The 22,810-nt window shown below is 30.0% G+C and overlaps 1 protein-coding gene across 1 annotated transcript in view; it reads right to left on the bottom strand.

Annotated features, from left to right (window-relative positions):
• Positions 1 to 1,185: 1,185 nt before the first annotated feature.
• LOC107441417 (orexin receptor type 2) overlaps positions 1,186 to 22,810 on the bottom strand; it is a 161,203-nt gene continuing 139,578 nt past the window's right edge. Inside the window, exons 3-6 of the mRNA XM_043052689.3 lie at positions 19,618 to 20,011; positions 10,105 to 10,273; positions 6,675 to 6,787; positions 1,186 to 1,409 (exon numbers count right to left, since the gene is read on the bottom strand). Of these exons, the coding sequence (XP_042908623.2) occupies positions 1,249 to 1,409; positions 6,675 to 6,787; positions 10,105 to 10,273; positions 19,618 to 20,011 (837 nt within the window). The 3' untranslated portion in view covers positions 1,186 to 1,248. The remainder of the gene's footprint in view (positions 1,410 to 6,674; positions 6,788 to 10,104; positions 10,274 to 19,617; positions 20,012 to 22,810) is intronic.

Here is a 22,810-nt window from a genome sequence, read left to right as displayed (position 1 = left end):
GATGACTCCGTTTCAAGGGATGAAAAAGGTAATAAATAAAATATATCTGAAAGAAAACTTGGGGAAAAGTAATAAAAGTTTGCATAAAAATAATATGTAAATGAAAAATAGTAATTCTGGGCATGACATGCAACGTATTAACAGCACACACTGTTAGAATTTTCATTCTGAAACTACGGTAAAATAATTGAAAACAGTCTGTTCTTTCGATTAACCACAAGGTTTATAATTCGGAATATTTTTTTTTTACTTTTACTGTTTTAAAATCGCTTACAACTAGCACGGCTAAAAAACCGTGGATATAAAACTATATGGTATTGTAACCATTTTACCCTAACCTGGTTTCCAAACCATAAAAACGAAATTTAAACGGGAATTGGAGCTCTGTGAGTGCTGCGCCATTTATCTGTGAATGATAGTTTAGTATTCTCATAGTCCAGGGTGACCCATTGAAGAGTGCGGGATACGGAAAACTCCTCACGTGTTGAAGGAATGGAAAAATATTGTGATATTAACAGTGAGATTCGATCCCCTGCTCAGACGGTCGTGACATTGACCGATTATCACTCTCAGCTACAGTATATACCCAGCTACACGGAACAAAGTTGTTGTTCCGCGCTTCATAAGTTGGTTTCATAAGTTCATAAGCTAAGCTTCATAAATTGGGCCTAGTTGGCGTGAATGGAATTCTAGTTGTTAAATCTTATTAGTTAAAAACAGACAATAGATGTTTTTTTCTTACATTCAATAGTTTGAATATAATCTTTTTTTATAGTTATTTGACTGTTTTGTTTGAATATGGTAAAATAACAATTAAATAAATAGCTACTTAGCCATTTTTTACAGATAAATTTTTAACAGTGCAGGAAAAAATAAAATGAAATTATAAAATTAAATATTTTATTATTTACGTCTTGACATGTATGTAGTTTAGGATTTTCGTGAAATTTGTCTTAAGAAGTTATGCAAAATAAAATAAATATGTAAATAAAAAAACAGGTTTATATATTTTGAATGCAGTACATTAGAAAACGAAATAAGCGGCGAAAAATGAAATAAAAATATTAAATTAACTAACTTATATTTTTTTAAGTCCATTTTTGTTATCTGATTTCAGATTACTGTTCTTTGTTTTCGCCGTGCATGACAAAACGATATTTGTATAAGAAAAAAACCACAACAAACTTTTACATTAAAAGCAATTTCATTCAAGAATTAAAACATTTAAAACAATAAACACATATAAGATTAAGTTTTGTCGAGGGTGGTCAAGTTAATGTTTTCCATTTGAGTCACGGATGTGGAAAATCGATATTTTGTTCCGGTCATGTGATCCAATTGTCTTCTTCTGTAAGAGTTTCTGCAGCAATAACAGCATAAAAAATTCTTGAATTCCTTTCGGAATTTTCCTGCAAAATTGAAGCGAAGATTGAAACTCAGCCAACGGTGTTAAATGTTTTTTTATAAAGAAAATGAAATGTTTTTCTAGGGTTATATTTTAATTTAATTTTAATATAATTATTTAATTTAATTATAATTTAATTTTAATTAAAATTAAACTTAATATTTTTGTTAACGCAAACAGAGGAATTCCGAATTTATTTGTAAAACTGTGAAAGATCTACAAACATCCGTATTTTCACGTTCCTGCAGCGGAAAGACTCGAGTTTTTACAGCATTAAGGAGTGCTTAAATAAAGTACATATAGCGGAATAAAAATAAAAGAATGAATCAATGAATGTATGAGTTGAAGAATCAGCGAATCAGTAAGTCACGAAATCAATAAATCAGAAAACAAATGAATGGCTGAATCAATGAATATTAGAGTCAAGAAAATAGTGTTTTAATGAATCAATAGGTTAATTAAAAATCATCAAATCATTACAATTGAAAATACTGTTATAACAAGATACAATATAAAATATTATTAGAACACAATTCAATGAAATGGGAAAATAATTTATTTTTAAAAATGTACTTTAAATAAAATTCTCCTAACCTGTGAGTTTAATTGCATAAAGTTTTAAATAATAATTTTAACACATTTTAACTGGTAAAATACCTGTTCAAAATACTTGTTCTGATGATCCTTGTTGTTGAAATACTACATTGAGTCACAAGTTAAGAAAAGACCATTGCGGTATAGGATTTGAGTAATCATCCGCGATTCCGTTTTATTTTGTTATGGAATTATACAAATATGCTTCCAAACCAATATCAAAGCTTTTGAAAGTGTAGCACTTCAGACAGAAATTTAGTTCGTGTTATCTTTTACGATATATATCATAGAATTATATCATAGAAAAAGGGTTAAAGTTTCATAGTCTTTCTCGAATTCTAGACTTACCGATAAATAAGGAAAACATTCGTTCTTGAAAAAGATGGATCTTTATGACGTTGCAAGAGCACTAGATTTGATTGGACTACTAAAAATGGCACGTCTTATTGTGACAAGCCCTTAACAAATCCAATGCGACATAAAGAATTTTTATTTTCATATTTGTAGAAGAAGTTCCTTTGCAAAAAACAATATTACTTCGTTCAACATTTTCGTTAAATACGAGCAGAAAGACGAATATGTACACCGAAGAGCCATTACATTATGGCCACCCTCCATCTATAACAATGGGCTCGCCCAGGTTTTCATGGTTTCTCGCCCAGGAACAATGTTTTCATGGGGCACATTAGGACCCATAATCCTCATAGAACAATCCCTGACGTCTGTAAGCTACTTGAACATAGTTGCATACCAGGTTCACCCATTCATGGCAACAGTTTTTCCTGCGGGGGATGGTGCTTACCAATAGGATAATGCACCATGTCATAAGGGTCGAATCGTCGAGGAACATTCCAGTGACTTTCAAGTCATGTCTTGGCCCCCTAATTCACCTGACCTTAATCCAATAGAGCATTTGTGGTCCTACTTGGAAAACCAAATTCGTGCTGCCACGCTACCCCCTCGCAATGTGAGGGAATTGCAGGACTAGTTGGTGAGCGCTTGGTACCAGATACCTCAGACTACCTATCAGCATCTTGTGGAATCAATGCCAAGGCGGGTGCTAGCAGTTTTGAGGGCTAAAGGTGGTCCTACATGTTATTAGCAGGGTGGTCATAATGTAATGGCTCTTCGGTGTATATTTAAAGAAACAAAATACAATAGTTTTTATTCAATAAGTTTTGTTTTCCTCATTTCGCACGATTTAAGAAAGTGAACAAAAACAAGGCTGTGCAACGACGTTTCAAAAGTTGGCGATGTTGATGTATGGTCACATTGGGAGCCTGGTATCCATTTGGTTTGCACTTAGATCACGGTGTGCCTTAACTAAAATTAAATAAAATGCTCTTACACCTGCAAAATTAGAGAAGATTCTGAATTTACAATGTTCTTAGATAATAAAAATCGAAAAATTAAAATAATCTGTGGAGAAATTTTTAAAAAAATCCACTTTGAACATTTTTGCTCACGAAGTAAGATATTTCAAAAATGCTAGAATCATTTTATACTTATAAATAGAAAAAAAAACATATTTGTATTAAATATTCATAATAACCGTTTATAATAAATTTTATAATTATTAGAAGCTTTTTAATTGTTAATTATAGTCGATGAACCACTATTTAAAAAGTAAAAATAATAAAAACTTAAATCAACTTTAGCGACTCAAGCACTGTGAAATTAGCACAAGCACTGTGACTTTGAAAATGGCAGCTTCCATTCGTGTGTGTACACGAAGTAGAAAAGCAATTGAACCAGGACAAAAAACAAAACTTAATATCACAGCTCATTCTGTCGACGATTATTTTGATTTTAAGGAATTTCCCTTCGTTTGTATAAAAGGCGATAAAGTCTCGGATGCTCCTGCGCTTGGAGTTAGCTGCAAAGATGTTCCTGCTTTTGTTCAGTATGTGAAAAACAAACCAGATGTACTGGATGTTCACTTAAAAATGGGTATTGTTGGAGGAGGTGGCTTTTTAAAAATATGTCTTTCTGTACAATCAAATGAGTTGGACTTCGAGTGCAACGGTAAGCGTGCTAAGTATCATGAGGGGATAGCTGCAAGGAAATTTAAGGATTCTTGAGTTAAACGACTATTCATTCTAGCAACCGTTCCGAGTGCACAAGAAAATTATAAGAATGTAGATCAACTCGTTTCAACGTTGAATGTAAGTCCTTTCCACGGCACAATTGCGACCGATTTGAAGTTAGCGAATATCTTAGCAGGTATAATATCGCACAGCAGCGCATACCCATGCACTTATTGTTATGCCAAGAAAGTTGAGCTAAACAGCTGTGGCGAATTGAGATCCCCGAAAATGTTTCATCGTATTATACAAGTTGGCTGACTGAAGAAAATGGTTGAAAAAACAAAGCGAAAGATTATTTCAATTGCATTCATTCACCGCTAATTGCAACTGTTGGAGGCAAAACATTCCTAGACATTATTCCACCTCCAGAATTACATCTTATGCTTGGTGTTGTTAACACTGTTTTCACGCATATGTTGAAAGAATGTGAAAATGAATCGCTGACATGGACAAAAGCTTGTCACGTTCAGCGTGAAATCAGACGAGGATGTTCTGGGTTTAAAGGAAATGCATGCAAAACACTTTTGGATAAAGAAGAACTTCTGCACCAGTTTATAAATCTAGTAATACTGTATTTGACGACTTCAAAAAAGTGGTTTCTGCATGCTTCGGAAATAATCTTGACCAAAATTACAAAGCATGTATAGAAGCTTTCAAAAAGAGCTACATGGACTTAGGTGTCAGCGTTACACCAAAGATTCATCCAGTTTTTTTTCACATTGAACAGTTCTATGACAAAAACGGTGAAGGATTAGCATTTTTTGGGGAGCAGGCGATGGAGTCCGTACATTTTGATTTCTTAAAGTCTTGCTGGGAAATTAATAAGGTAGCTGCAAATCACCCGGATTATTCTAAACACCTTTCGAGCGCTGTTTGTAGATATAATGCTTCACATGTTTAAATTGATGTAATTATAATTAAATTATGTAACATTTTCATATTTTATCAGCATTAAAATGTTTAAATAATAAAAGTTTAATAGAATTACAGCTGAAAAATCATTATTATATCATTTTTTCCTTTCTATTGATATAAAACAACGCCAGATTTTCCAAAATATCATACTTCGTGCGCAAAAATGTTCAATGTGTTTTTTTTTTAAAATCTCTCCACAGATTATTTTCATTTTTTGATTTTTATTATCTGTTACCATTGTAAATTCAGAATCTCCTCTAATTTTCTAGGTGTAAGAGCATTTTATTTAACTTTGGTTAAGGCGCACCGTGAGATGCTAACAGAATCTCTCGATAGGGATAATGGTTTTTTCTTAAGTTGCAAGAGAATGTAGAATCATTTTTTAACCTCCATTAAGAAAGCTGAATTACGGAGGCTTTGAAACACTTCACATTTTTACCAGTAACTATGCATAAAAACATTATTTTCGCTATTTACGGTAATATTTCTAAAATTGTTGAAATCTAATCATAAATTAGATTGGATAGTAGTTTTTGAATACACACTACAGATTTCAAAGTGGTTTTCATAATATTTTATGAGAAATTATCTGTTAAATGGTAGATTAGTGACGTAAGTAACACGTAATAATTTTCTTTGCTCATGTAATTATGTTTCTTTACTTTTTAATGTTTTTTATTCAGTAATGAAAATTTTTTTATTGTCAGAGCATATAAAATGGTCTTTAATTTTTTTAAAGAAAAAAAAGAATAGAATGGAATGAAGAAGTACATGAGGTAGATTAAAAAAAAATAATTTAATGAATACTCGAAGAATCTTTTTTTCTTTTTAAAATATTATTTCTATCTAATTTTTTGGTCAAAACAAATGTGAAAAAGTAACAGAATTGTCTCCCTTTTCATCTCAAACAAAATTTCAATTCTGTAGATTGTTTTTTTTTATATTAATGAAAAAAAATATGTGAAAAATTCCTTAACTGATAAATTATTTGTGAATTAATTTATTGAAATAAATTGCAATATCAACTAAAAGTAAATTTTAAAAAAATAAGAAAAAAGTTTGATAACACCAGGAAACAATTATGTTTGTGTTGCATGAGATTTTTTCAACCGATCTGCAGATCAAATCTGCAGATCGGTTTCTCTTTTCAAGCTACACTTTTCTTAAATGAAATTTTTTATCTAAATGTACCAGTTTAAAAACGTTATAAGTAACAAGGGATAGTATCAACGTTAAGGGTGCTGTTTTTTTCGCATGCGTCTGAACAGGTCACAATAGGAAAAAGCCCCCAGTTGCGTATGACGACATTTCTTGGCATGAGTTACTACGCAATTTTAATCCTACTAATGTGCCCTAACTCTTCCAGAAGTTTGTCGCTACATTTGCGTTTTACATTATGCTACATTACCGGTATTATATACCGTTTTTGAACTTGTACATTTAAAAAATAGACTGAAAATGTCATAAAATAAACTAAAAATGTTCTTTTAAAAAATATCGCTGTAGGAGCAAATTTAATTTCAGATTTGAAATTTTCACACCCGAATTAGGCAAGATGAAGTATTTGTATGAATCCAACAAAAATTTGTTTCCCCGTGTAATTTTTTAAAATATTATTTCTAAGTGAATGTAAAAAAAAAATAGCATGAACTGTTTAATATGATAATACTGACCATTCATGAAATTATATATGATGGGGTTGATAGAACTGTTGGCATAACACAGCCAATGGGATAACAGAGAAGCAACTGTTGTCACAGGGTTTTGAGGAAGTCCAACTGTATACCTGTAAAAGTAAGATATGAGATATTATAAGCAGATGTAACGTTAAAATAATAAAGGAAAGAGAATAATACAGAAATTAATTGTAAAATATAGTTTAAAAATCGTTTACAACATCCCGATATGAATTTTTGAACATTTCTATGAAATAGTTAAGATTCAATAAAAAGTGCGTGTTCCTAGTACTACAGTGGCACATTTCGAACAATGTTAATTTTTCTCTGTCTTTTTTTGTGGCAAGTATGCCTTAGGTGACAATTTTTATGATAAAATATCTGAGAATGATGGCGAAATGTATTTTATAATCAATACGTTTTTATTAACTCGTCCCCGTGTGTAGGAGGGTCGTATTTTGCGATCAAGTTGTGGACCACTTTCTTAAAAACAAGAGAACAAAAATCTGTACTAGAGATCAATGTCTAATAAAAATGCAAGTTTCAATTGTTTAGTGATCTCAGCAAACAAAATTTATCTTCTTAGTATCGCCAAAGAGAATTTTTTGTTATCACAATTCCAGGACTACTTTCCAACTAGCTAGAGTAGTCAAATTTCAACTGATACTCTGTACTGGAGGACAACACAAGCTTCAATCGTTTTTTGATCACTGCACGCAAAATTTATTGTCGTATTATTGCCGAATCTTTAAACAAAATAATAACCACTTTTTGAGTAGCTCAGGTGCTTAAATTTCAAGTGTTGCTCTGTGACAATACAAGTTCCTCTAAAACATTCGAATTTCGGTTGGAGCTTTATACTGATGACAACACAATTTATGATCTTTTTTCAATGTTGTAGGAAATTCACAGTTAAAAAGAAAATTGTGAAGTGCAAAACTTTCGTAATAAACTTCTAACACACTCGAGAACTTCTCGCACGTCTTTCGAATGTGATGCATTCTATGGTTCTTCTCTTTTGCCCTCTTAAGAAAATAAGCTTTGAAGTTCTTTTAATTTTATTTTATTATGCATTAAAAAAAACATTAGAAGCAAAATAAACAAAAGGACATCGAAGAAAAAATAATATATATATATATATATATATATATATATATATATATATATATATATATATATATATATATATATATAATTTTTTTTTTTTTTTTTGAAAAAAAAAAGAATTTTTCAACATACCAATTTTTAAGATTTTAGTTGTAAAAATGGTTTAAATGTCAGGCTACTATTTTAGAATCGCATAGTTCATCACAGAAAAATATGAGTTCAAATAACCTTTTGAATTTTATATATTGATTACTTGAATGTCCAGTTTAAACGTCTGGAAAAGGTATAAAAAAATGGAAATAATTGCTAAAACATACTCAAGAAAACAAAATAAAACTGCTCAGTAACTATGTCAAACGCAAAAACAAATAAGAGAAGTTATCATTATTGAACAAAAAGTTATAATCAAAACTATAAAAAAGTATATAAATAAATAAAATAGAAATGTTAAACAATTTTTGACGTAATAATTAGAGATTAAAAAAATAACCTTTATGATTTGATAAGTATATCTAATAAGGTATGCTAAATAACGAGTGCAGATGATCATTTAAAACCTTACAAGAAATGAATTTTTTACATTTGAATTATGGACGCTATACACCATCTTGGATAGTAGACCATCTGTCTTTATAGTTTAGTCAGGAGAGTAGTTCTCCTTAATATAAATTTTACTATTCTCGTATTTTGCTATGAATTTTAAACTAATAAAGAAAAATAAAATATGTTCCCCTCCGTTTTTAAAGTTCGCTTATCCAACAATTATTAACCCAATAAACTACTGTTTATTTTATTTGCGATTTATTATTGCTTAATTTAACAGTTTTTGAACTCTCCATTCATTACCTTATTGGATTTAAAGATGGTAATTAGGTAATTGATCAATTCTAAAATTTCTATAAAAACTAAGGATTTTTTTCTTTATCTTTTAGTTTTTCTTTTACAGGAACTGTTCAACTTATTTCATTCAAACTTTTAATTTTAGTAAGTAAAATGGTATTCGTTATGAAGATGCAGAGAATTTTACATTTCAGACAAAAAAATTTTATTGATGATTACATAGAATAATAAAAAAAACTAATAAATAAGCACCAAACATTATTTTTCGGCTGAACAGCTTTTATAAATAGACTAGGGGGCTGAGCCCCCTGTTCGCTACCGCTCACCAGCCCCGATGATTGCTTCGCAATAAATGTTTTTTCTTGGAACATTTTTTCTACTAAAGTTAAAATTATTCACTTAACATATATGTACTAAAAGGAGTTATGTTTATTTACGTGCTTGCGCCTCTATTTCCCACGTCCAAATATTACTATCGATTATTATTATAAACATTTAGATCTCTTGGTGAACAGAAGTGATTTTTCGAATTATCATTTTTTTAAAATAACATTTATATTCTTAAAACGTTATATTGCTCAAACAAATTTGATGAGTTCGCAACCTTAATTTAAGATTTTCGCTAATAATAGCAGTACTGGAAAATGACTTTAAATTAGGGATACAAAAATACTTAAAGGAAAACAATACCTTCACGACTTTTGTTAATTTTATGCTGATGACAACCTAAACAATATGGAAATAAATGGGGGGAAACTGGATCACACCACGTGATTTTCTGGCCACTAAAAATGCACTGACAACAATGGAAAACTGCGACACCATCATTAGAATTTTATATATAGTAAGATACAATGACATTTTTTCCGTCTAAATAGTTTTCGAATTATAGTGCAGTAAGCTAAAAGTAAAAATGTGCGTGATAATATTTTCCAGAAAAAAAATCTAATTTAGGGACAAAACTGTCGGAAAATTTCGGAGAAAGCGCGTTTTTGTATTTGATTTGTAGCAAAAAATACCGTATACACTAATTTTGTAGATTTAGTTTCAGCAGTAGTTTTTTTGTCACTTTGAAGATTGCTTCATTATGCCACAATCTATTCTGAATGCAATGCTTTTGCACATGTTTAATTTAAAATGCGAGAGAACAGCCTAATCAGGGGTCTGTCCAGGCCGAATTTACTACCGTTTAGCGGTACCTTCACAAATTCAATTTTAGGTGAAACGGTAGTTTCACAAATTCAACTTTAGGAAAAACGGTAGTTTCACAAAATACTTTTTCTTAAAATTTTATTTTTGTATCCCTTAAGAAACGATGAATCTATATTTTTACCATGTTTTTGTATTGATTTTGTAATATAATTTTTAATTTTTCACAAATTATGTCTAAATTTTCACAAAATAGGTACCTTTCAGAAAAACCTAGACAGACCCCTGCTAATAAAAACGTAAGCAATGCAAAACTTTATTAGTTATTTACCTGAGGGCGTTGATGAGATGAACTGGAAAATAACACAATCCGAAAATGACCACAACCGCTATGAGCATCTTAGCCGCTTTTCTCCGAGATTGTATCTGTCCTTCACAACTGGGATTCACTGTGATTAATCGTACTGTTGTACCGTTTTTACCGTTCTGCTTTGAGATTGCTATAGAGAGAACAAATTGTAGGTGAGATATTGCTTTATATAATGGAGAAAACACAATTTTTATTGTGCAAAGCAAAAAAGGAATGAGATTTTAACAACCGTTGTATTACGTTATCTAATATGAACTTATTAATGTGAAGAATATTTAAAAAAAAAAAAAAACAAACGAGATAGCAGTCTAAATTAAAATAACAATAAGATTTATGAATTAATTAAGAAAAGCATACGATTTGTGTTCAATTATTGTTATAATTCACTTTATCGCAATTACATAAAAAAATGAATTGTTTTTTTATTTTGAAAAAATAAACAATTTAAATCCTAAGTATATGGCATAATTAAAAGCGCAAGTAGACGCTATTTATATTTCAAAATTATAAGTTTCATAATTTAAATTTATGAAATCAGTTCCTTCAGGTACTTACTAACATTTTCAGCCACTTTCTTTCAAAGAAACTGAACATTCAACAGTTATTTTTTGATAAAATTGCAACTCTAATGCTAAATTCATCGTACTATTTTAAAGAATGACACATGTAAATACTATTTAGTCTAAATTGATAATAATTGATTGCTTTGCCAAAAATTACTATTTAGTCTACATACTATAAATACCAGCTTAAAAAGTTAGTGGAATTTATATTCTGAAGTTCCCTTTATATTGTAACATTTCCGTACATTTTTTTTCATCAAAGAAACCTGACCATTTTATTTCCATTTTGGAAAATGATTACTATCAATTTTACAAAAGTTTACTAGATCTCAAATTAATTATATAAATCCATAAATGCTACCTCGGAGGCACAGCTTCCCACAATGTTAATAAAAAGTTACGAATAAATCGCTTAATTTTTCTAGCGAATATAAATTTCATAGTTCGATTACTAGGTTTTATAGATTTTGTGGTGATGAAAATCATTGTAATATACCATTTGATGTATCAATAGATTTTCGCTTTCACATACGTTTAGATAAAAAAAATTATGTAATTTAAATTCAAAGTTTTTCTTTCTGCACTATTAAAATTAATTCTAGTGCGAAATCTAACTGCCTTCAGCTGTTTTTTTGCAAATGCTAAAAAAAGTAATTGTTCTGCACTTTTTGAGAAAATGCGCTATGTGCACTACGCAAAATAAAAATCTAAGATCAAATCTTTACGTTCTTGAACTCAATCTTGAAGGTACGGGGGGTAACATCAAATATGCTAATCAATGAGTGCTGACTATATTTCAAGTAGTGAAAGCAAACACAAAAACGTACTTTCTCTGAGTAAACATTAATTTTTTTCGATGGATACAAATTTCTGGCCTACAAAATATAGGGGTTAACTGGCAGTCTGGTAAATATATAGTCAGGAGAAAGGTCCAAAAACTGGAACACCTTAATGTTAATTTTACTTTTTACGTATTTCACCATATCTCGAGAATACTTTGAGCGAATTGAAAATATTTTGATCCGAATTATGAAATTCGTTAATCCAAAGATAATTCCCTTTAAATATAATTTTTAGTAAATATTTATTATTTTGTTTTATTTTATTTTAGTAAAAAAAAATTGAATTGAAAGGTATACAATTTTATACATTATTTTAAAAAATGCAATTTTAAAGGACAAAATATAAAATTTGTGCGGGATTGATCAATAGTTCCTGAGAAATCAAATTTAAAATAAATTCTTCTTTTAAAAATTCAATTAATCAGGAACTACTACTATTCGACTAATTTTGCTCAAAATTTTGTATTCTGTTACATAAAATTACATTCTTTGAAATGATGCATAAAATTTTATATCTTACAATTCTAAATATTTTGACTATTATAAATAAAATGATAAATGTTTACAAAATATTATATTTTGCATGAACTTATCTTTGAATAAACGAATTCCACAATTGTGTTCAAAAAATTTTCAACTCACATAAAAAGTACTCGAGTTATGGTGAAATCAGGAAAATTAACATTAAGTTATTCCAGCTTTTGCACTTTGTTCCCGACTGAACTATTGGGACCATATTTCCCAGACTGCAATTTATCACCATATTTTGTGGATCAGAAATTCGAATCCGCCGATAAAAATATATGTTTAATCAGAGAAAGTACGTTTTTGTGTCTTATTTCGTTACTTAAAATATCGTCTGCACTAATTAGTTAACATATAAAAGGTAACCCATTCGAACCATTAAGAGTGAGTCACAGATCGTAAAGATCCGATCCAAAGTTATTCAAGGTGGTCAGTTTTTTCTTCTTCTTTTTGGTGCACTGTAAAACAATAGAGTAATATTTTATATAAATGTCTGCAAATTTTCCATGGAATATTTATTAATTTCACACATTCGAATAACATTATCTCTTAAATACTTTTATCTCAACTATTACTATCTATCATTATCTATCTTTGTTGCTACTATTTGTTAAAAAGGACTCGTGAAAATTTAAATTTTTTTCTACATTCTAAAATCTTTCTAGATCTCAGAATACGTTTTGGTAACCTACGTAGTTCTAGAATCGCAAAAAAAAAACACAAGTTAAAACAATGCAGAGAAGAGAATTATAATAATCTGTTCACGGGCTCTTGCAATGAAATGAAAACATTTATAGGTTTAGTCAATGTGTTCGGTTATTTTACTTCTCCATAACTATGAATAACAACTGTTTTAGTTTCAGGTTCAAATCTTATAACGATCCGATAAAGTAGGAAATGAAAAAATAAATAAGAGTGAACTTTTTGAGAACTTTTTAAAACGTTTTTAAAGCGATTCGTGTTTACTAACATATCTAAAAGCGGCTGTAGTTTTTCCAAAGAACGATTGAATGGATTTTCAAATACTTTGGGTTTGTTTATCTTGTTTTGTTGAGTTTTATCTATATATATATATATATATATATATATATATATATATATATATATATATATATATATATATATATATATATATATATATATATATATATATATATATATATATATATATATATATATATATATATATATATATATATATATATATATATATATATATATATATATATATATATATATATATATATATATATATATATATAGAGAGAGAGAGAGAGAGAGAGAGAGAGAGAGAGAAAATGTTTAGAAGGAAATTAGAGAGAAAATTTTTATGCCACCTTTGAAGTAATTTTTCTAAATAACTTATGAATTGATTTCCAGAAATATTCCCTTTTTAGTTTGCCGATCTTGTTATAATGTACATTTAAATTTTTTTCAAATTTTAACTTTGTATTTATTTTTGAAGTTAATTTCTACTGCAGCTTTTCGTGCAGTTTTTATGTAAATCAATTTAATAGATTTTCTAAGTAATTGATTCCAGTAAAATACATGTTTTGGAAACTTTGATTTTTGACATAGTTATTTATAATTGAAGAAAGTATGTCTTTTTTTTGTTAAAATAACTGTCTTTCAATTTAAATGAAAAAAAACCCAATTAAATTTTAAATAAATAAATTTGAATGTGGGCCATAGCATGAGTAACACAATTTAATTCTTGTTGATCTGAAAATTGATTTAGTTTTATTTCTCAGGAAAAAAAACAAATAAATTTCTATATAGGATAGAAAAACTTATTTTTTTTCTAAAAAATCAAACAACAAAAATAATTGCATTACAGGATATACTATGTCTCAGAAAGTTAATAACCACATTTAGGGGAGAAGTTTTTCTTATTTTTTTAAAAGTTCTATTTCATGAAGCTATCTAAAAATTCGAGAACAATTATGTTCAAACGCGAGAGCAACGTGGGCCCACCTAATATGTTGTCCCTGAAAAAGTGACCAACAAATCAGCTCTTATGCGTTTGAATTGACGAACTTCAACCCAGATGGGCATTGGAAAAACAATATTTTCTGACTCAACTGTGTAGGGGTCAGGGAACTGGCCTGGTTTTGGTTCGAATCTTGGTCAAGACATGGATATTCGTTCATTCCGTATACTATCTGTCCTTACAGTGGGAGCAACGTCGGCCCACCTAATATGGTGCCCTTGAAAGAGTGGCTAACAAATCTGTCCTAATACGCCTGAATTGACGAATGTCAACCCATGTGGGCATTGGACTAGAAATGTTCAAACAAAATTTTTAATTTATTCGTTTACATTAAAAATGAAAATTACTTCTTGTAGTAACACACGTAACAGAACACTTCGTTTAATTCGTGACTCCCTTTCTATAATATCGAAAGCCTCATAAAGAACATCTTCAGGGCCTCTTTTCACGAGGAACTCAAAAATCGTAATTCCAATAAACCATGGCTTAAACATTCTCAATGTCCCTCACTGGCCTAGGATGAAATCTGTTGCCATGTTTCGTCTGATAACTGACCACGATTGCCTGAAAAAACATCTATGTTGCATCAACGTGGTTCATGATCCCTTTTGCACATTGTGTGACCTCCACGAGGTAATGGACTTGTCTCACCTGCCTAGGTGCCCTGCTCTCCCTCGGAAATCTATCTGGAAACGCTACTGGATTGCTCGCTCTTATTTATAGATTTATTGTTGTCTTTTTGATGTTCAATTGTCCTTTAATGTGCCATTCGAAATTTAAAAAAAAAAAAATAGTACACTTCGTTTTTGTAATAAATACAAATTTACTCATTTATATTAAATTAAAAAAACTAATTAACTAGATAAATGAACAAATAAAAAAAATAATTGCTCAAAAATTGACTCATAATTTTTTCAAATATTTGAGCAAGATATTCCCTTTTTTTTCTTCAGAGGTAACATTAGCGGTGGAAAATAGAGGTCAATTTAAGAACTTAATAAACAGTTTTTTATGACATCAATCAATAAAATCTTTTTTTTCTGTCGAAAAGTGTTTAATAGAATTTTTAAATTTTTTAGACAACAAAATGTATTGCTAATTACTAAAAATTGTTATTTCACTGATTGCTATTAGTAACATAAAACAATTTAATGTTCGGGTTATTTTAAATTAAATTGCTTATTGAAAACATGACAAGTATTCTTACTTTATCGTTTAATTTTTAAAGATTTTAAGAAAACGTTTTTTAATTGCTACCGTATGAGAGTTACTCTAATTAACATGAGGCCATCCTAAATTTTTATAATATTTGAAAAGAATATAAATTTGCCTTATTAGTAATTCAAATTTAGAAGCAAAATAATGCTCTTTGAGTAAAAGAATCTTTGAAATTTTTTAGAACGTTATAAACAGTAACAATTTCAAACTTGTGTTTCTAAATAAAATACGTTGAATTAAAATAATCTTAAAATGTTTTATATTAATTAATTCTGCAGTTTCAAAATATTTGTCCTTAAATTAAAAATAATATTTTGTTTTTAAGTCAAAAAATGGATTTTATAAGGAAACCACCAGTATTCTTTATTCACATCTAAGTATAAGGAAACTTAAAATAAAGGCGTCTTTATTTATTTTACCTACTTTTTTTATTTACTTCACTATTATTATTATACCTTTCCCCCCTTTCCTTCTTGTCTCCCTCCTATTCTTATAATCAATCTAATTCTATCTTGCATTCTATCCATTCTATCTTTCATTCACTCACTATTCTATTTATTCCCGCGGACTCATATACTATTTGACCGATTTAAATTAACAATAAATGAATTAAAAATTCTTTTCTTTGATAACCATATATGAGGTTTAGTTTTGCAAGTTTTTTTTCTAAAATTCATGCTCCGATTCTCAAAATTGGTTCCTTTTTTTTTCTTTCATTCAGTGACTTATAAACTCACTCGTATGAAGACAGAGGGGGAGACAAGTTGGATTGCCAGGACAAGTAGAAATCACTCAAAAATTTTAATGATTTGACTCGAAAGTATTTGCTAACTTGAGATATAATGGCATGATACTCAGAGCTTGGCATTCGTCAAAAACAAAGTACAGACCAGGGGGGTGGGAGATTAATTTATGCTCATTTTTTTTAGAAAATGGCGATTAAATAGCAATCTATTGTATTTCGAGGACAGCGAAGTTTTAACAACTCAATAACTTGGAAAATCAGAGTTATCTCCGAGAGTTATTACACAGTAAAGATGGTCCATGCTGGGGGAAAACGGTTCCTGTCCGCAAGTAGACAAGAACCGCAAAGAAAAGTACAGTGCTCAAAATAAAAAAACGTACCACTCTGAATAACTTTTGCTCCAACGATCGGATTTTTACGTTCTAGGACTCAATTTTAAAGGTCCCCGAGGGTGACCTCAAATATATTAATTAATTAGTGACGACGATATTTTAAGTTATGAAATCAGACACAAAAACGCACTTTGTAACTTAAATGTCGTATGCACTAATTATTTTATTTTATATTTTATAACCGTCGTTGAGCAGCTGACCCAATTTTACGGGTTTACGACTACTAATGTTCAACTCCGTAGCCTTATAATTTTGAACCCAATCCAGAAGACAAGGGAGCTCCTTGATTGAGTATTGGGAGAAATTATGCCTTCGTGGAGGATATTTTGATGGAACTAACCCGTATTTGCTTTACATAGAGAGGAAGACCGCGAGAACCTCCCACGGTAAGCCTGACGGCAAGGAGACTCTAACCCATGATCCACTGAGGACATTTCACGTCAGCACTGTGGTCGGTGCAAGCCGGATGCGGCATTCGTATCGACTGGGATTCGAACCCGGTTCGCCTCATTGGAAGGCGAACGCTCTGTCCCCTGAGCCATTGTGGATCATGCACTAATTAATTAGCTTATTTGAGGTTACTCCCTCGAACCAATAAAATTGAGTAACGATATAATCAAAAGTTAATCAGGGTGGTTCATTTTTCTTGGAGCACTGTACATTGAAGAAGACGACGGGAATAGTAGTGAGGAAGTATTTGATCAGGAGAAAATTTGAGGAAAAAAAAAACGTTTCTTGTCCAAATCGATTTTCAATTTTTATTTATTTTTGCGGAATCGAAAATTGTTAATTAGGATTTGAAGTTTTTAAGGGATGTAAAAAAATATTATGACTTTCGTATATGTTCTTAATTTTAAGATTTCATTCTAAAGATGCATTCTAAAGAATACCAAGTCTTAAAATTTGTTTTTCTTAATATCAGTTTCCTCGGGCATGAACCGTCCCCCCCCTTCATCTTCATATACTCACTGTTATCGTTCAAATATTATCTTAATCAAATAATGTAAGTAGAAAATTGTTAAATTAAAGTATTAAATTAAAGTATTAAAAGTAATAAATTCAATTATCTTCTTAAATTCGCTACTTTTAAAAAAGTTTTTTAAAGGAATGTATTGAGTCTTAATCGTGCTTAATTAAAACTAAACAATTTTTACCAAGAAAATTAAATCTCCCTAAATCAAACACACGCAGATTGAAATAAGAAAATGAAATTGTAGCTAGAGTTAAAAGACTTAGGTTGCAAATCGTTTTTTAAAATAAAAATAAAAACAACCCTAATAATCAAGCATGCATAAAGTAAATTACGCAGAAATTTAAAAAGGGACACAATTTAAAGGTTTTTTAAAGGTTGTACTACATAATAAAGTATTGAAAAAAAGAACAACAAATAAATAACATACAATTTTTTAAATGATGTAAACTATCTGCTATTCATAGCTGTTAGAACAAGTTTGCCGATTTTCAGCTAGCTCACTCTTTGCTTATGATGAAAATGGCGTAACACTATGCCGTAAATTTGTGAAAATAAATAATAGCCGTAATAAAATAAAAGCCGTAGATTTGTGAAAATGAAAAACGCCAGAGATCTAATTTCTGAATTAGAAAAGTTATTCTAACACTTCGTTTGGGGTAATAAAAATGCCTTAAAATTGAGACTTATAAATTGATATTAACCATTTTCGTCTAGGTGGAAAAATCTCGCCATACTAAGGATTTTTTTTTTTAAAAGTTAAGTTATTTTTTTTTAAATAATTAAGATATCTACCTGTTTTAAGACCCAAAAAGAATTTTTCTAGTATTCTAGTATAAATAGTTTCAAATAGAAGCTTTGTAACGAATTTAAGAAACATAAACTGGAACCTTTTTTTCCTCGAAAGTACGGTAAATAAAAACAGCTTTAATGACTGTAATAAGCGGTAAACATTAGGCAGCTCCTTCATTGAGTACAACCTTTTATCTTTTTTCTTTTGTTTGTTTTTCTCTTATGAATATATTTTCTACTTCCATTTTATTTTTTTTCATTAATAAACATAATACTAAACATTTAATATAGTGAAAATATAATAATACTAATATAGTAATAATCATATATAAGATCTTTATTACTATATTAGTAAATAATAAACATTTGTAATATGCTTATTATTATATTAGTAATTAATAAACAGCTGTAAAATGTTTATTACTATATTAGCAAGTAATAAGCAGCTTACAGATGTTTAGCAATAACATTTATCACTTCGGCAACATCTGTACCAGTGATTTTCAACCACTGTGCCGCGGCACTTTTGTGTGCCGCCAAATATTAGAAATGATGCAATAAAAATTATAATGCTTTTTTTTATTATGAGTAAAGTTATATATATATATATATATATACAATATATATATATATATATATATATATATATATATATATATATATATATATATATATAATTTTTCCACGCTTTAACCGCTTGAACATCTTTTACGGCGATTGTATTGTCTCTGACAATCTTAAAATAAGATGGAAGTGTTTAAATTGTATATGTCACACAATTTTAAAAAAAATGTTTTAAGAGCTAATCATTAAAGTAAGCTAAGCAATTAATAAAGGATAACTAAAAAAACAAATATATAAATAACAAATTAACAAAGGATAACTAACAAAAATTAAGCTAACAATTAATAATTAGCAAAAAAACTAGTTAACAAGAAATCACAAAAAACTAACAGTTAATAACTATAGAAAACAAGTTAACAACTAATAACTAGCAAAAAAAATAAATAACTGTTACTAACTAATAAAAAATTGGTCTAAAGAAATAAATAATCCCTTAATCAATGTGCTTTTGAAGTACATATTATTTTATTTCACATTCAAAATTATTATCACAAACTATTTAACACAGCGTAAAATAGGTAATTAAACAACTTTTAATCTAATTTTTTTCATTGTGTGCCGTCAAATTTCGAAATCGTTAAAAGTGTGCCGCAACAGAAAAAAAATGGTTGAGAGGTCACTGATCTATATATTCAGAAAGTAAAATGCGGATGCATATTTTTGCATATTTAGACGGAGCATATTTTTACAGTTTTTTTTTTTAAATTTAAATATTCATATGAATAACATAAATTATCCTTTATCTTTTAATTATCTATCCAATATAAAATGGAAATCATATTATAAGCAAATAAAGTAATAATAATGACATACTTGTGCGTGACGCATGGTGATTAGTTTCTGATGATCCTGGTATATTCTTATTCCAGAGAACTTTTGCAATCTGATAGTAGGCCACAGCCATCAACAAGAAGGGAATAATGTACAAAAACAATAGAAGAAACAGCTGGTATATTCTGGTGTTGCTCTCGCTCCATGTGTAAGCACAATCTGTAAGATAGATGGTCTCCAGGGGTATTGGATGCTTTCTTGTATCGAGGACTATGGCTTCTGGCAGGGCGACAATAATTGATACCAACCATATGAGGAAAATGTTTGTTTTGGCACGGGCGGCTGTGCTTTTGAAGCTGAGGGGATGACAAATGGCATACCAACGATCGATAGAGATGAAAGTCAAGGTCAATACTGATACACTCACTGAGACACTCTGGAAAAGAAAAAAAAATTATGCTGTATGACGAAATGTATTCTCTAATGACCGCACTTAAAGGTTAAATTGAAGTCAGAAGCGAAACTACCAAATGAAAGTTTTTAATACCGTATATTTTGATTTTATTAGCCAGAATTTCTCTTTTTTTATTTTAAACTAGAAGTGTCATTATCATACAGTACAGTAATTTTACCAGATTTTTTTTTCTCCGAGTAAAAAGACTGCCTCTCATGAAGTAAAACACCCATACCATAGTAGCTGATTCTTATGTAAAATGAGCTCCTGAATCAGAATATAAATCGCATTTTTCCCGTTACCCAACTTTTTTTAGGAACGCCTCACTTCCATACGTTTTTTACTCTTCAATAATTATCTGACCGTGAATTTGATTCAGAGAAAGAAAATGATTGCCTTAACCTTTGAATTTCTTTTTAGGAAGTTGAGAGATGAAAAAATTTTAAAACTTGAACATTTTTAAATATGTAGTAAGAGGTGGAATTTTTTCGGGTTTCCCTCCCTAAAAATATTGAAGCAAAAATCCCGCCTTTAAAAATGACAGTTCTTTTCAGTTTATTTTTTTAAATATTTTATTTATTTTCAACTTAGCTGCAGAACAGTCCTTCTTTTTCTTTTAATCAAATTCATAGCCAAAAATTTATTAAAATGCGAGAAAACTTAAGAGGAAAAGAGTCGTAATAAATGGCAGGAATGATCTCAGCCATCGATTTTTCTTTCAAGGCAGTATGAATATAATGCAATATAGAAGGCAGAGGCTGTTCAGTGTTTAGAGTGTTTGCCTCGAGGTGATCCAGTTTCGAAAACCAGCAGTGACTGAGCTGTACGAATTCTGCTCACAGCTCGCACTGACCACAGTGCTGACGCAAAATATCCTCAGTGGTAGATAGACCATGTGTTAGACTCCCCTTGCCGTCGGGGTAACTAAGGGATGTTTCCGTGGTTTTCTTCACCATGCACCGCAATTGCGGGTTAGTTCCATCAAAAAGTCCCCACTAAGGCTAGTTTGTATCACTGATCCATTCAGGAGTTCCCCGTCTTCTGAGTTACGTTCAAAATTATAAGGCTACGGAGTTGAGCATTGATAGTCGTAAACTCAGAATTGGGTCAGCAGTTCAACGCCAGTTATAAATAATATAAAATGTAAAGGAGATAACATAAATTATATTAACAGTATATAAATAAAAGGACAGGCGTGGAGACAAGTTACAACGTGTTTTTAATTTTATTATCATTTTTTGTTTTATTATTTTATTTTATTATTATTTTTCATTTTATTATTATTATTTTTTATTTTTGCAAACTGTACATCTGTCTAATTTACATCTGTAATTTACAAACTTGAATGATGAATTTTAACCCCATCTTTGAAGTCACTTTGACTAGTTCTACCTTAAAGGAACGTCAACCTACCATTCAAATTAAATTAACTTCAGAGCACTCAAACTTTGGAGGAACTTTCCTCTCTATTAAATAGCCTAACAGCGCGAATTATATCACTGATCATTAACTGTCTTATCAGAAATTTTGTCATTTACTTAAAGTCAGATACCCGTTCTTATAAGAAATGGGTTTTAAAAAAATAACTTCATGCTTCAAAATCATGAATAACACTGATATATGATAACTATTTTGCTTAATTGCGCACTATCAAGGGGGGAGAATTTAACTCACCACGTTGCTCTTCTTTTTCTTTATATTAAATTCAAACAGCTTAAAATTAGAATTATAATTCATAATAAAACTTTCAAACCTCGATTTTTAAAGTTTAATTTGCACATATTTAATTATTTTACAAAGGTAAAGGTACGTCGCACCCGTTTTATAGGGCGGACCCATTCATTCACAGATCGTAATTTTGACCTGAATCAGAACGATCAATTTCCAACCCAGTACCCCCAGAGGTTTTGGTTTGTTATGGGATCATGGAGGACTTTTGCGACTCGACAGATTTAACGTGCATCAGTCACTGTACTACACGGGGAGTCTTCGGCCGGTGGGGTTCGAACCCACGAACTCCCGGATATGGGCCCAGCGCCCTACCGACCAGGCTATCACGGCCCTTTAAATCTATTACCTATATTTAATTATGTAATTAAACTACTTATACGATGAATATTTAGGTCTTGAAAAATAATATAATAGCAAAATTCGATTTTCGAATTACAGTTTAAGGTCATTAGAATATTAAATAGAAATATCTCCTATAAAACTATAATATTTTTTATATTAAAAAAAATAACGGAAAATTTTGAGGAAAATAATTATTTTTGCCTTACTTTTATTTCCGGCATATATTTACATAAAAACTGAAATTTAAGGTATGAATATAGATTTCTATAGATATATATCACTTGCCAAGATTTCTTTTTATTCAATACTTTTTTTTTACTAGTATGTGCACTCTCTCCTGGGACATCTAATCTAGAAGTTAGTCCACACCTCTGCACAGCACTGAAGAACCTTTAAGAATCGAGATAATTGGAAAAAGTTGTCGCATTGGCGCATTGAAAGGTGTTAAGGCTTCGAATCACGGAGCTGTTAACAAGAGAAAGGCAGTCCATATGAAGAAATTATCCAAATAATTTTTCGTTGTTATCGTGAACCATTTATCTATCCAAGTGGAACTAATTACTTCTAAGTAGAGAAAACACTTATATATCAGCACCAGTCTTCGCAAGAAAGTGTATTTACTGAATAGAAAAAAAAATAGGGATCGTGTCTACGAAAAAGCGTATTTCGCTAAAAAGTAAGTTTGTTATTTGTTATTTAACGGACCAT

Source organism: Parasteatoda tepidariorum, chromosome 1 (genome assembly GCF_982258835.1).
Source record: "Parasteatoda tepidariorum strain Cologne lab strain chromosome 1, Ptep-v5.0, whole genome shotgun sequence".
Classification (NCBI taxonomy): domain Eukaryota; kingdom Metazoa; phylum Arthropoda; class Arachnida; order Araneae; family Theridiidae; genus Parasteatoda; species Parasteatoda tepidariorum.
The sequence above is the reverse complement of the archived record's forward strand: the minus strand, read 5'-3'. Positions and strand labels throughout refer to the sequence as shown.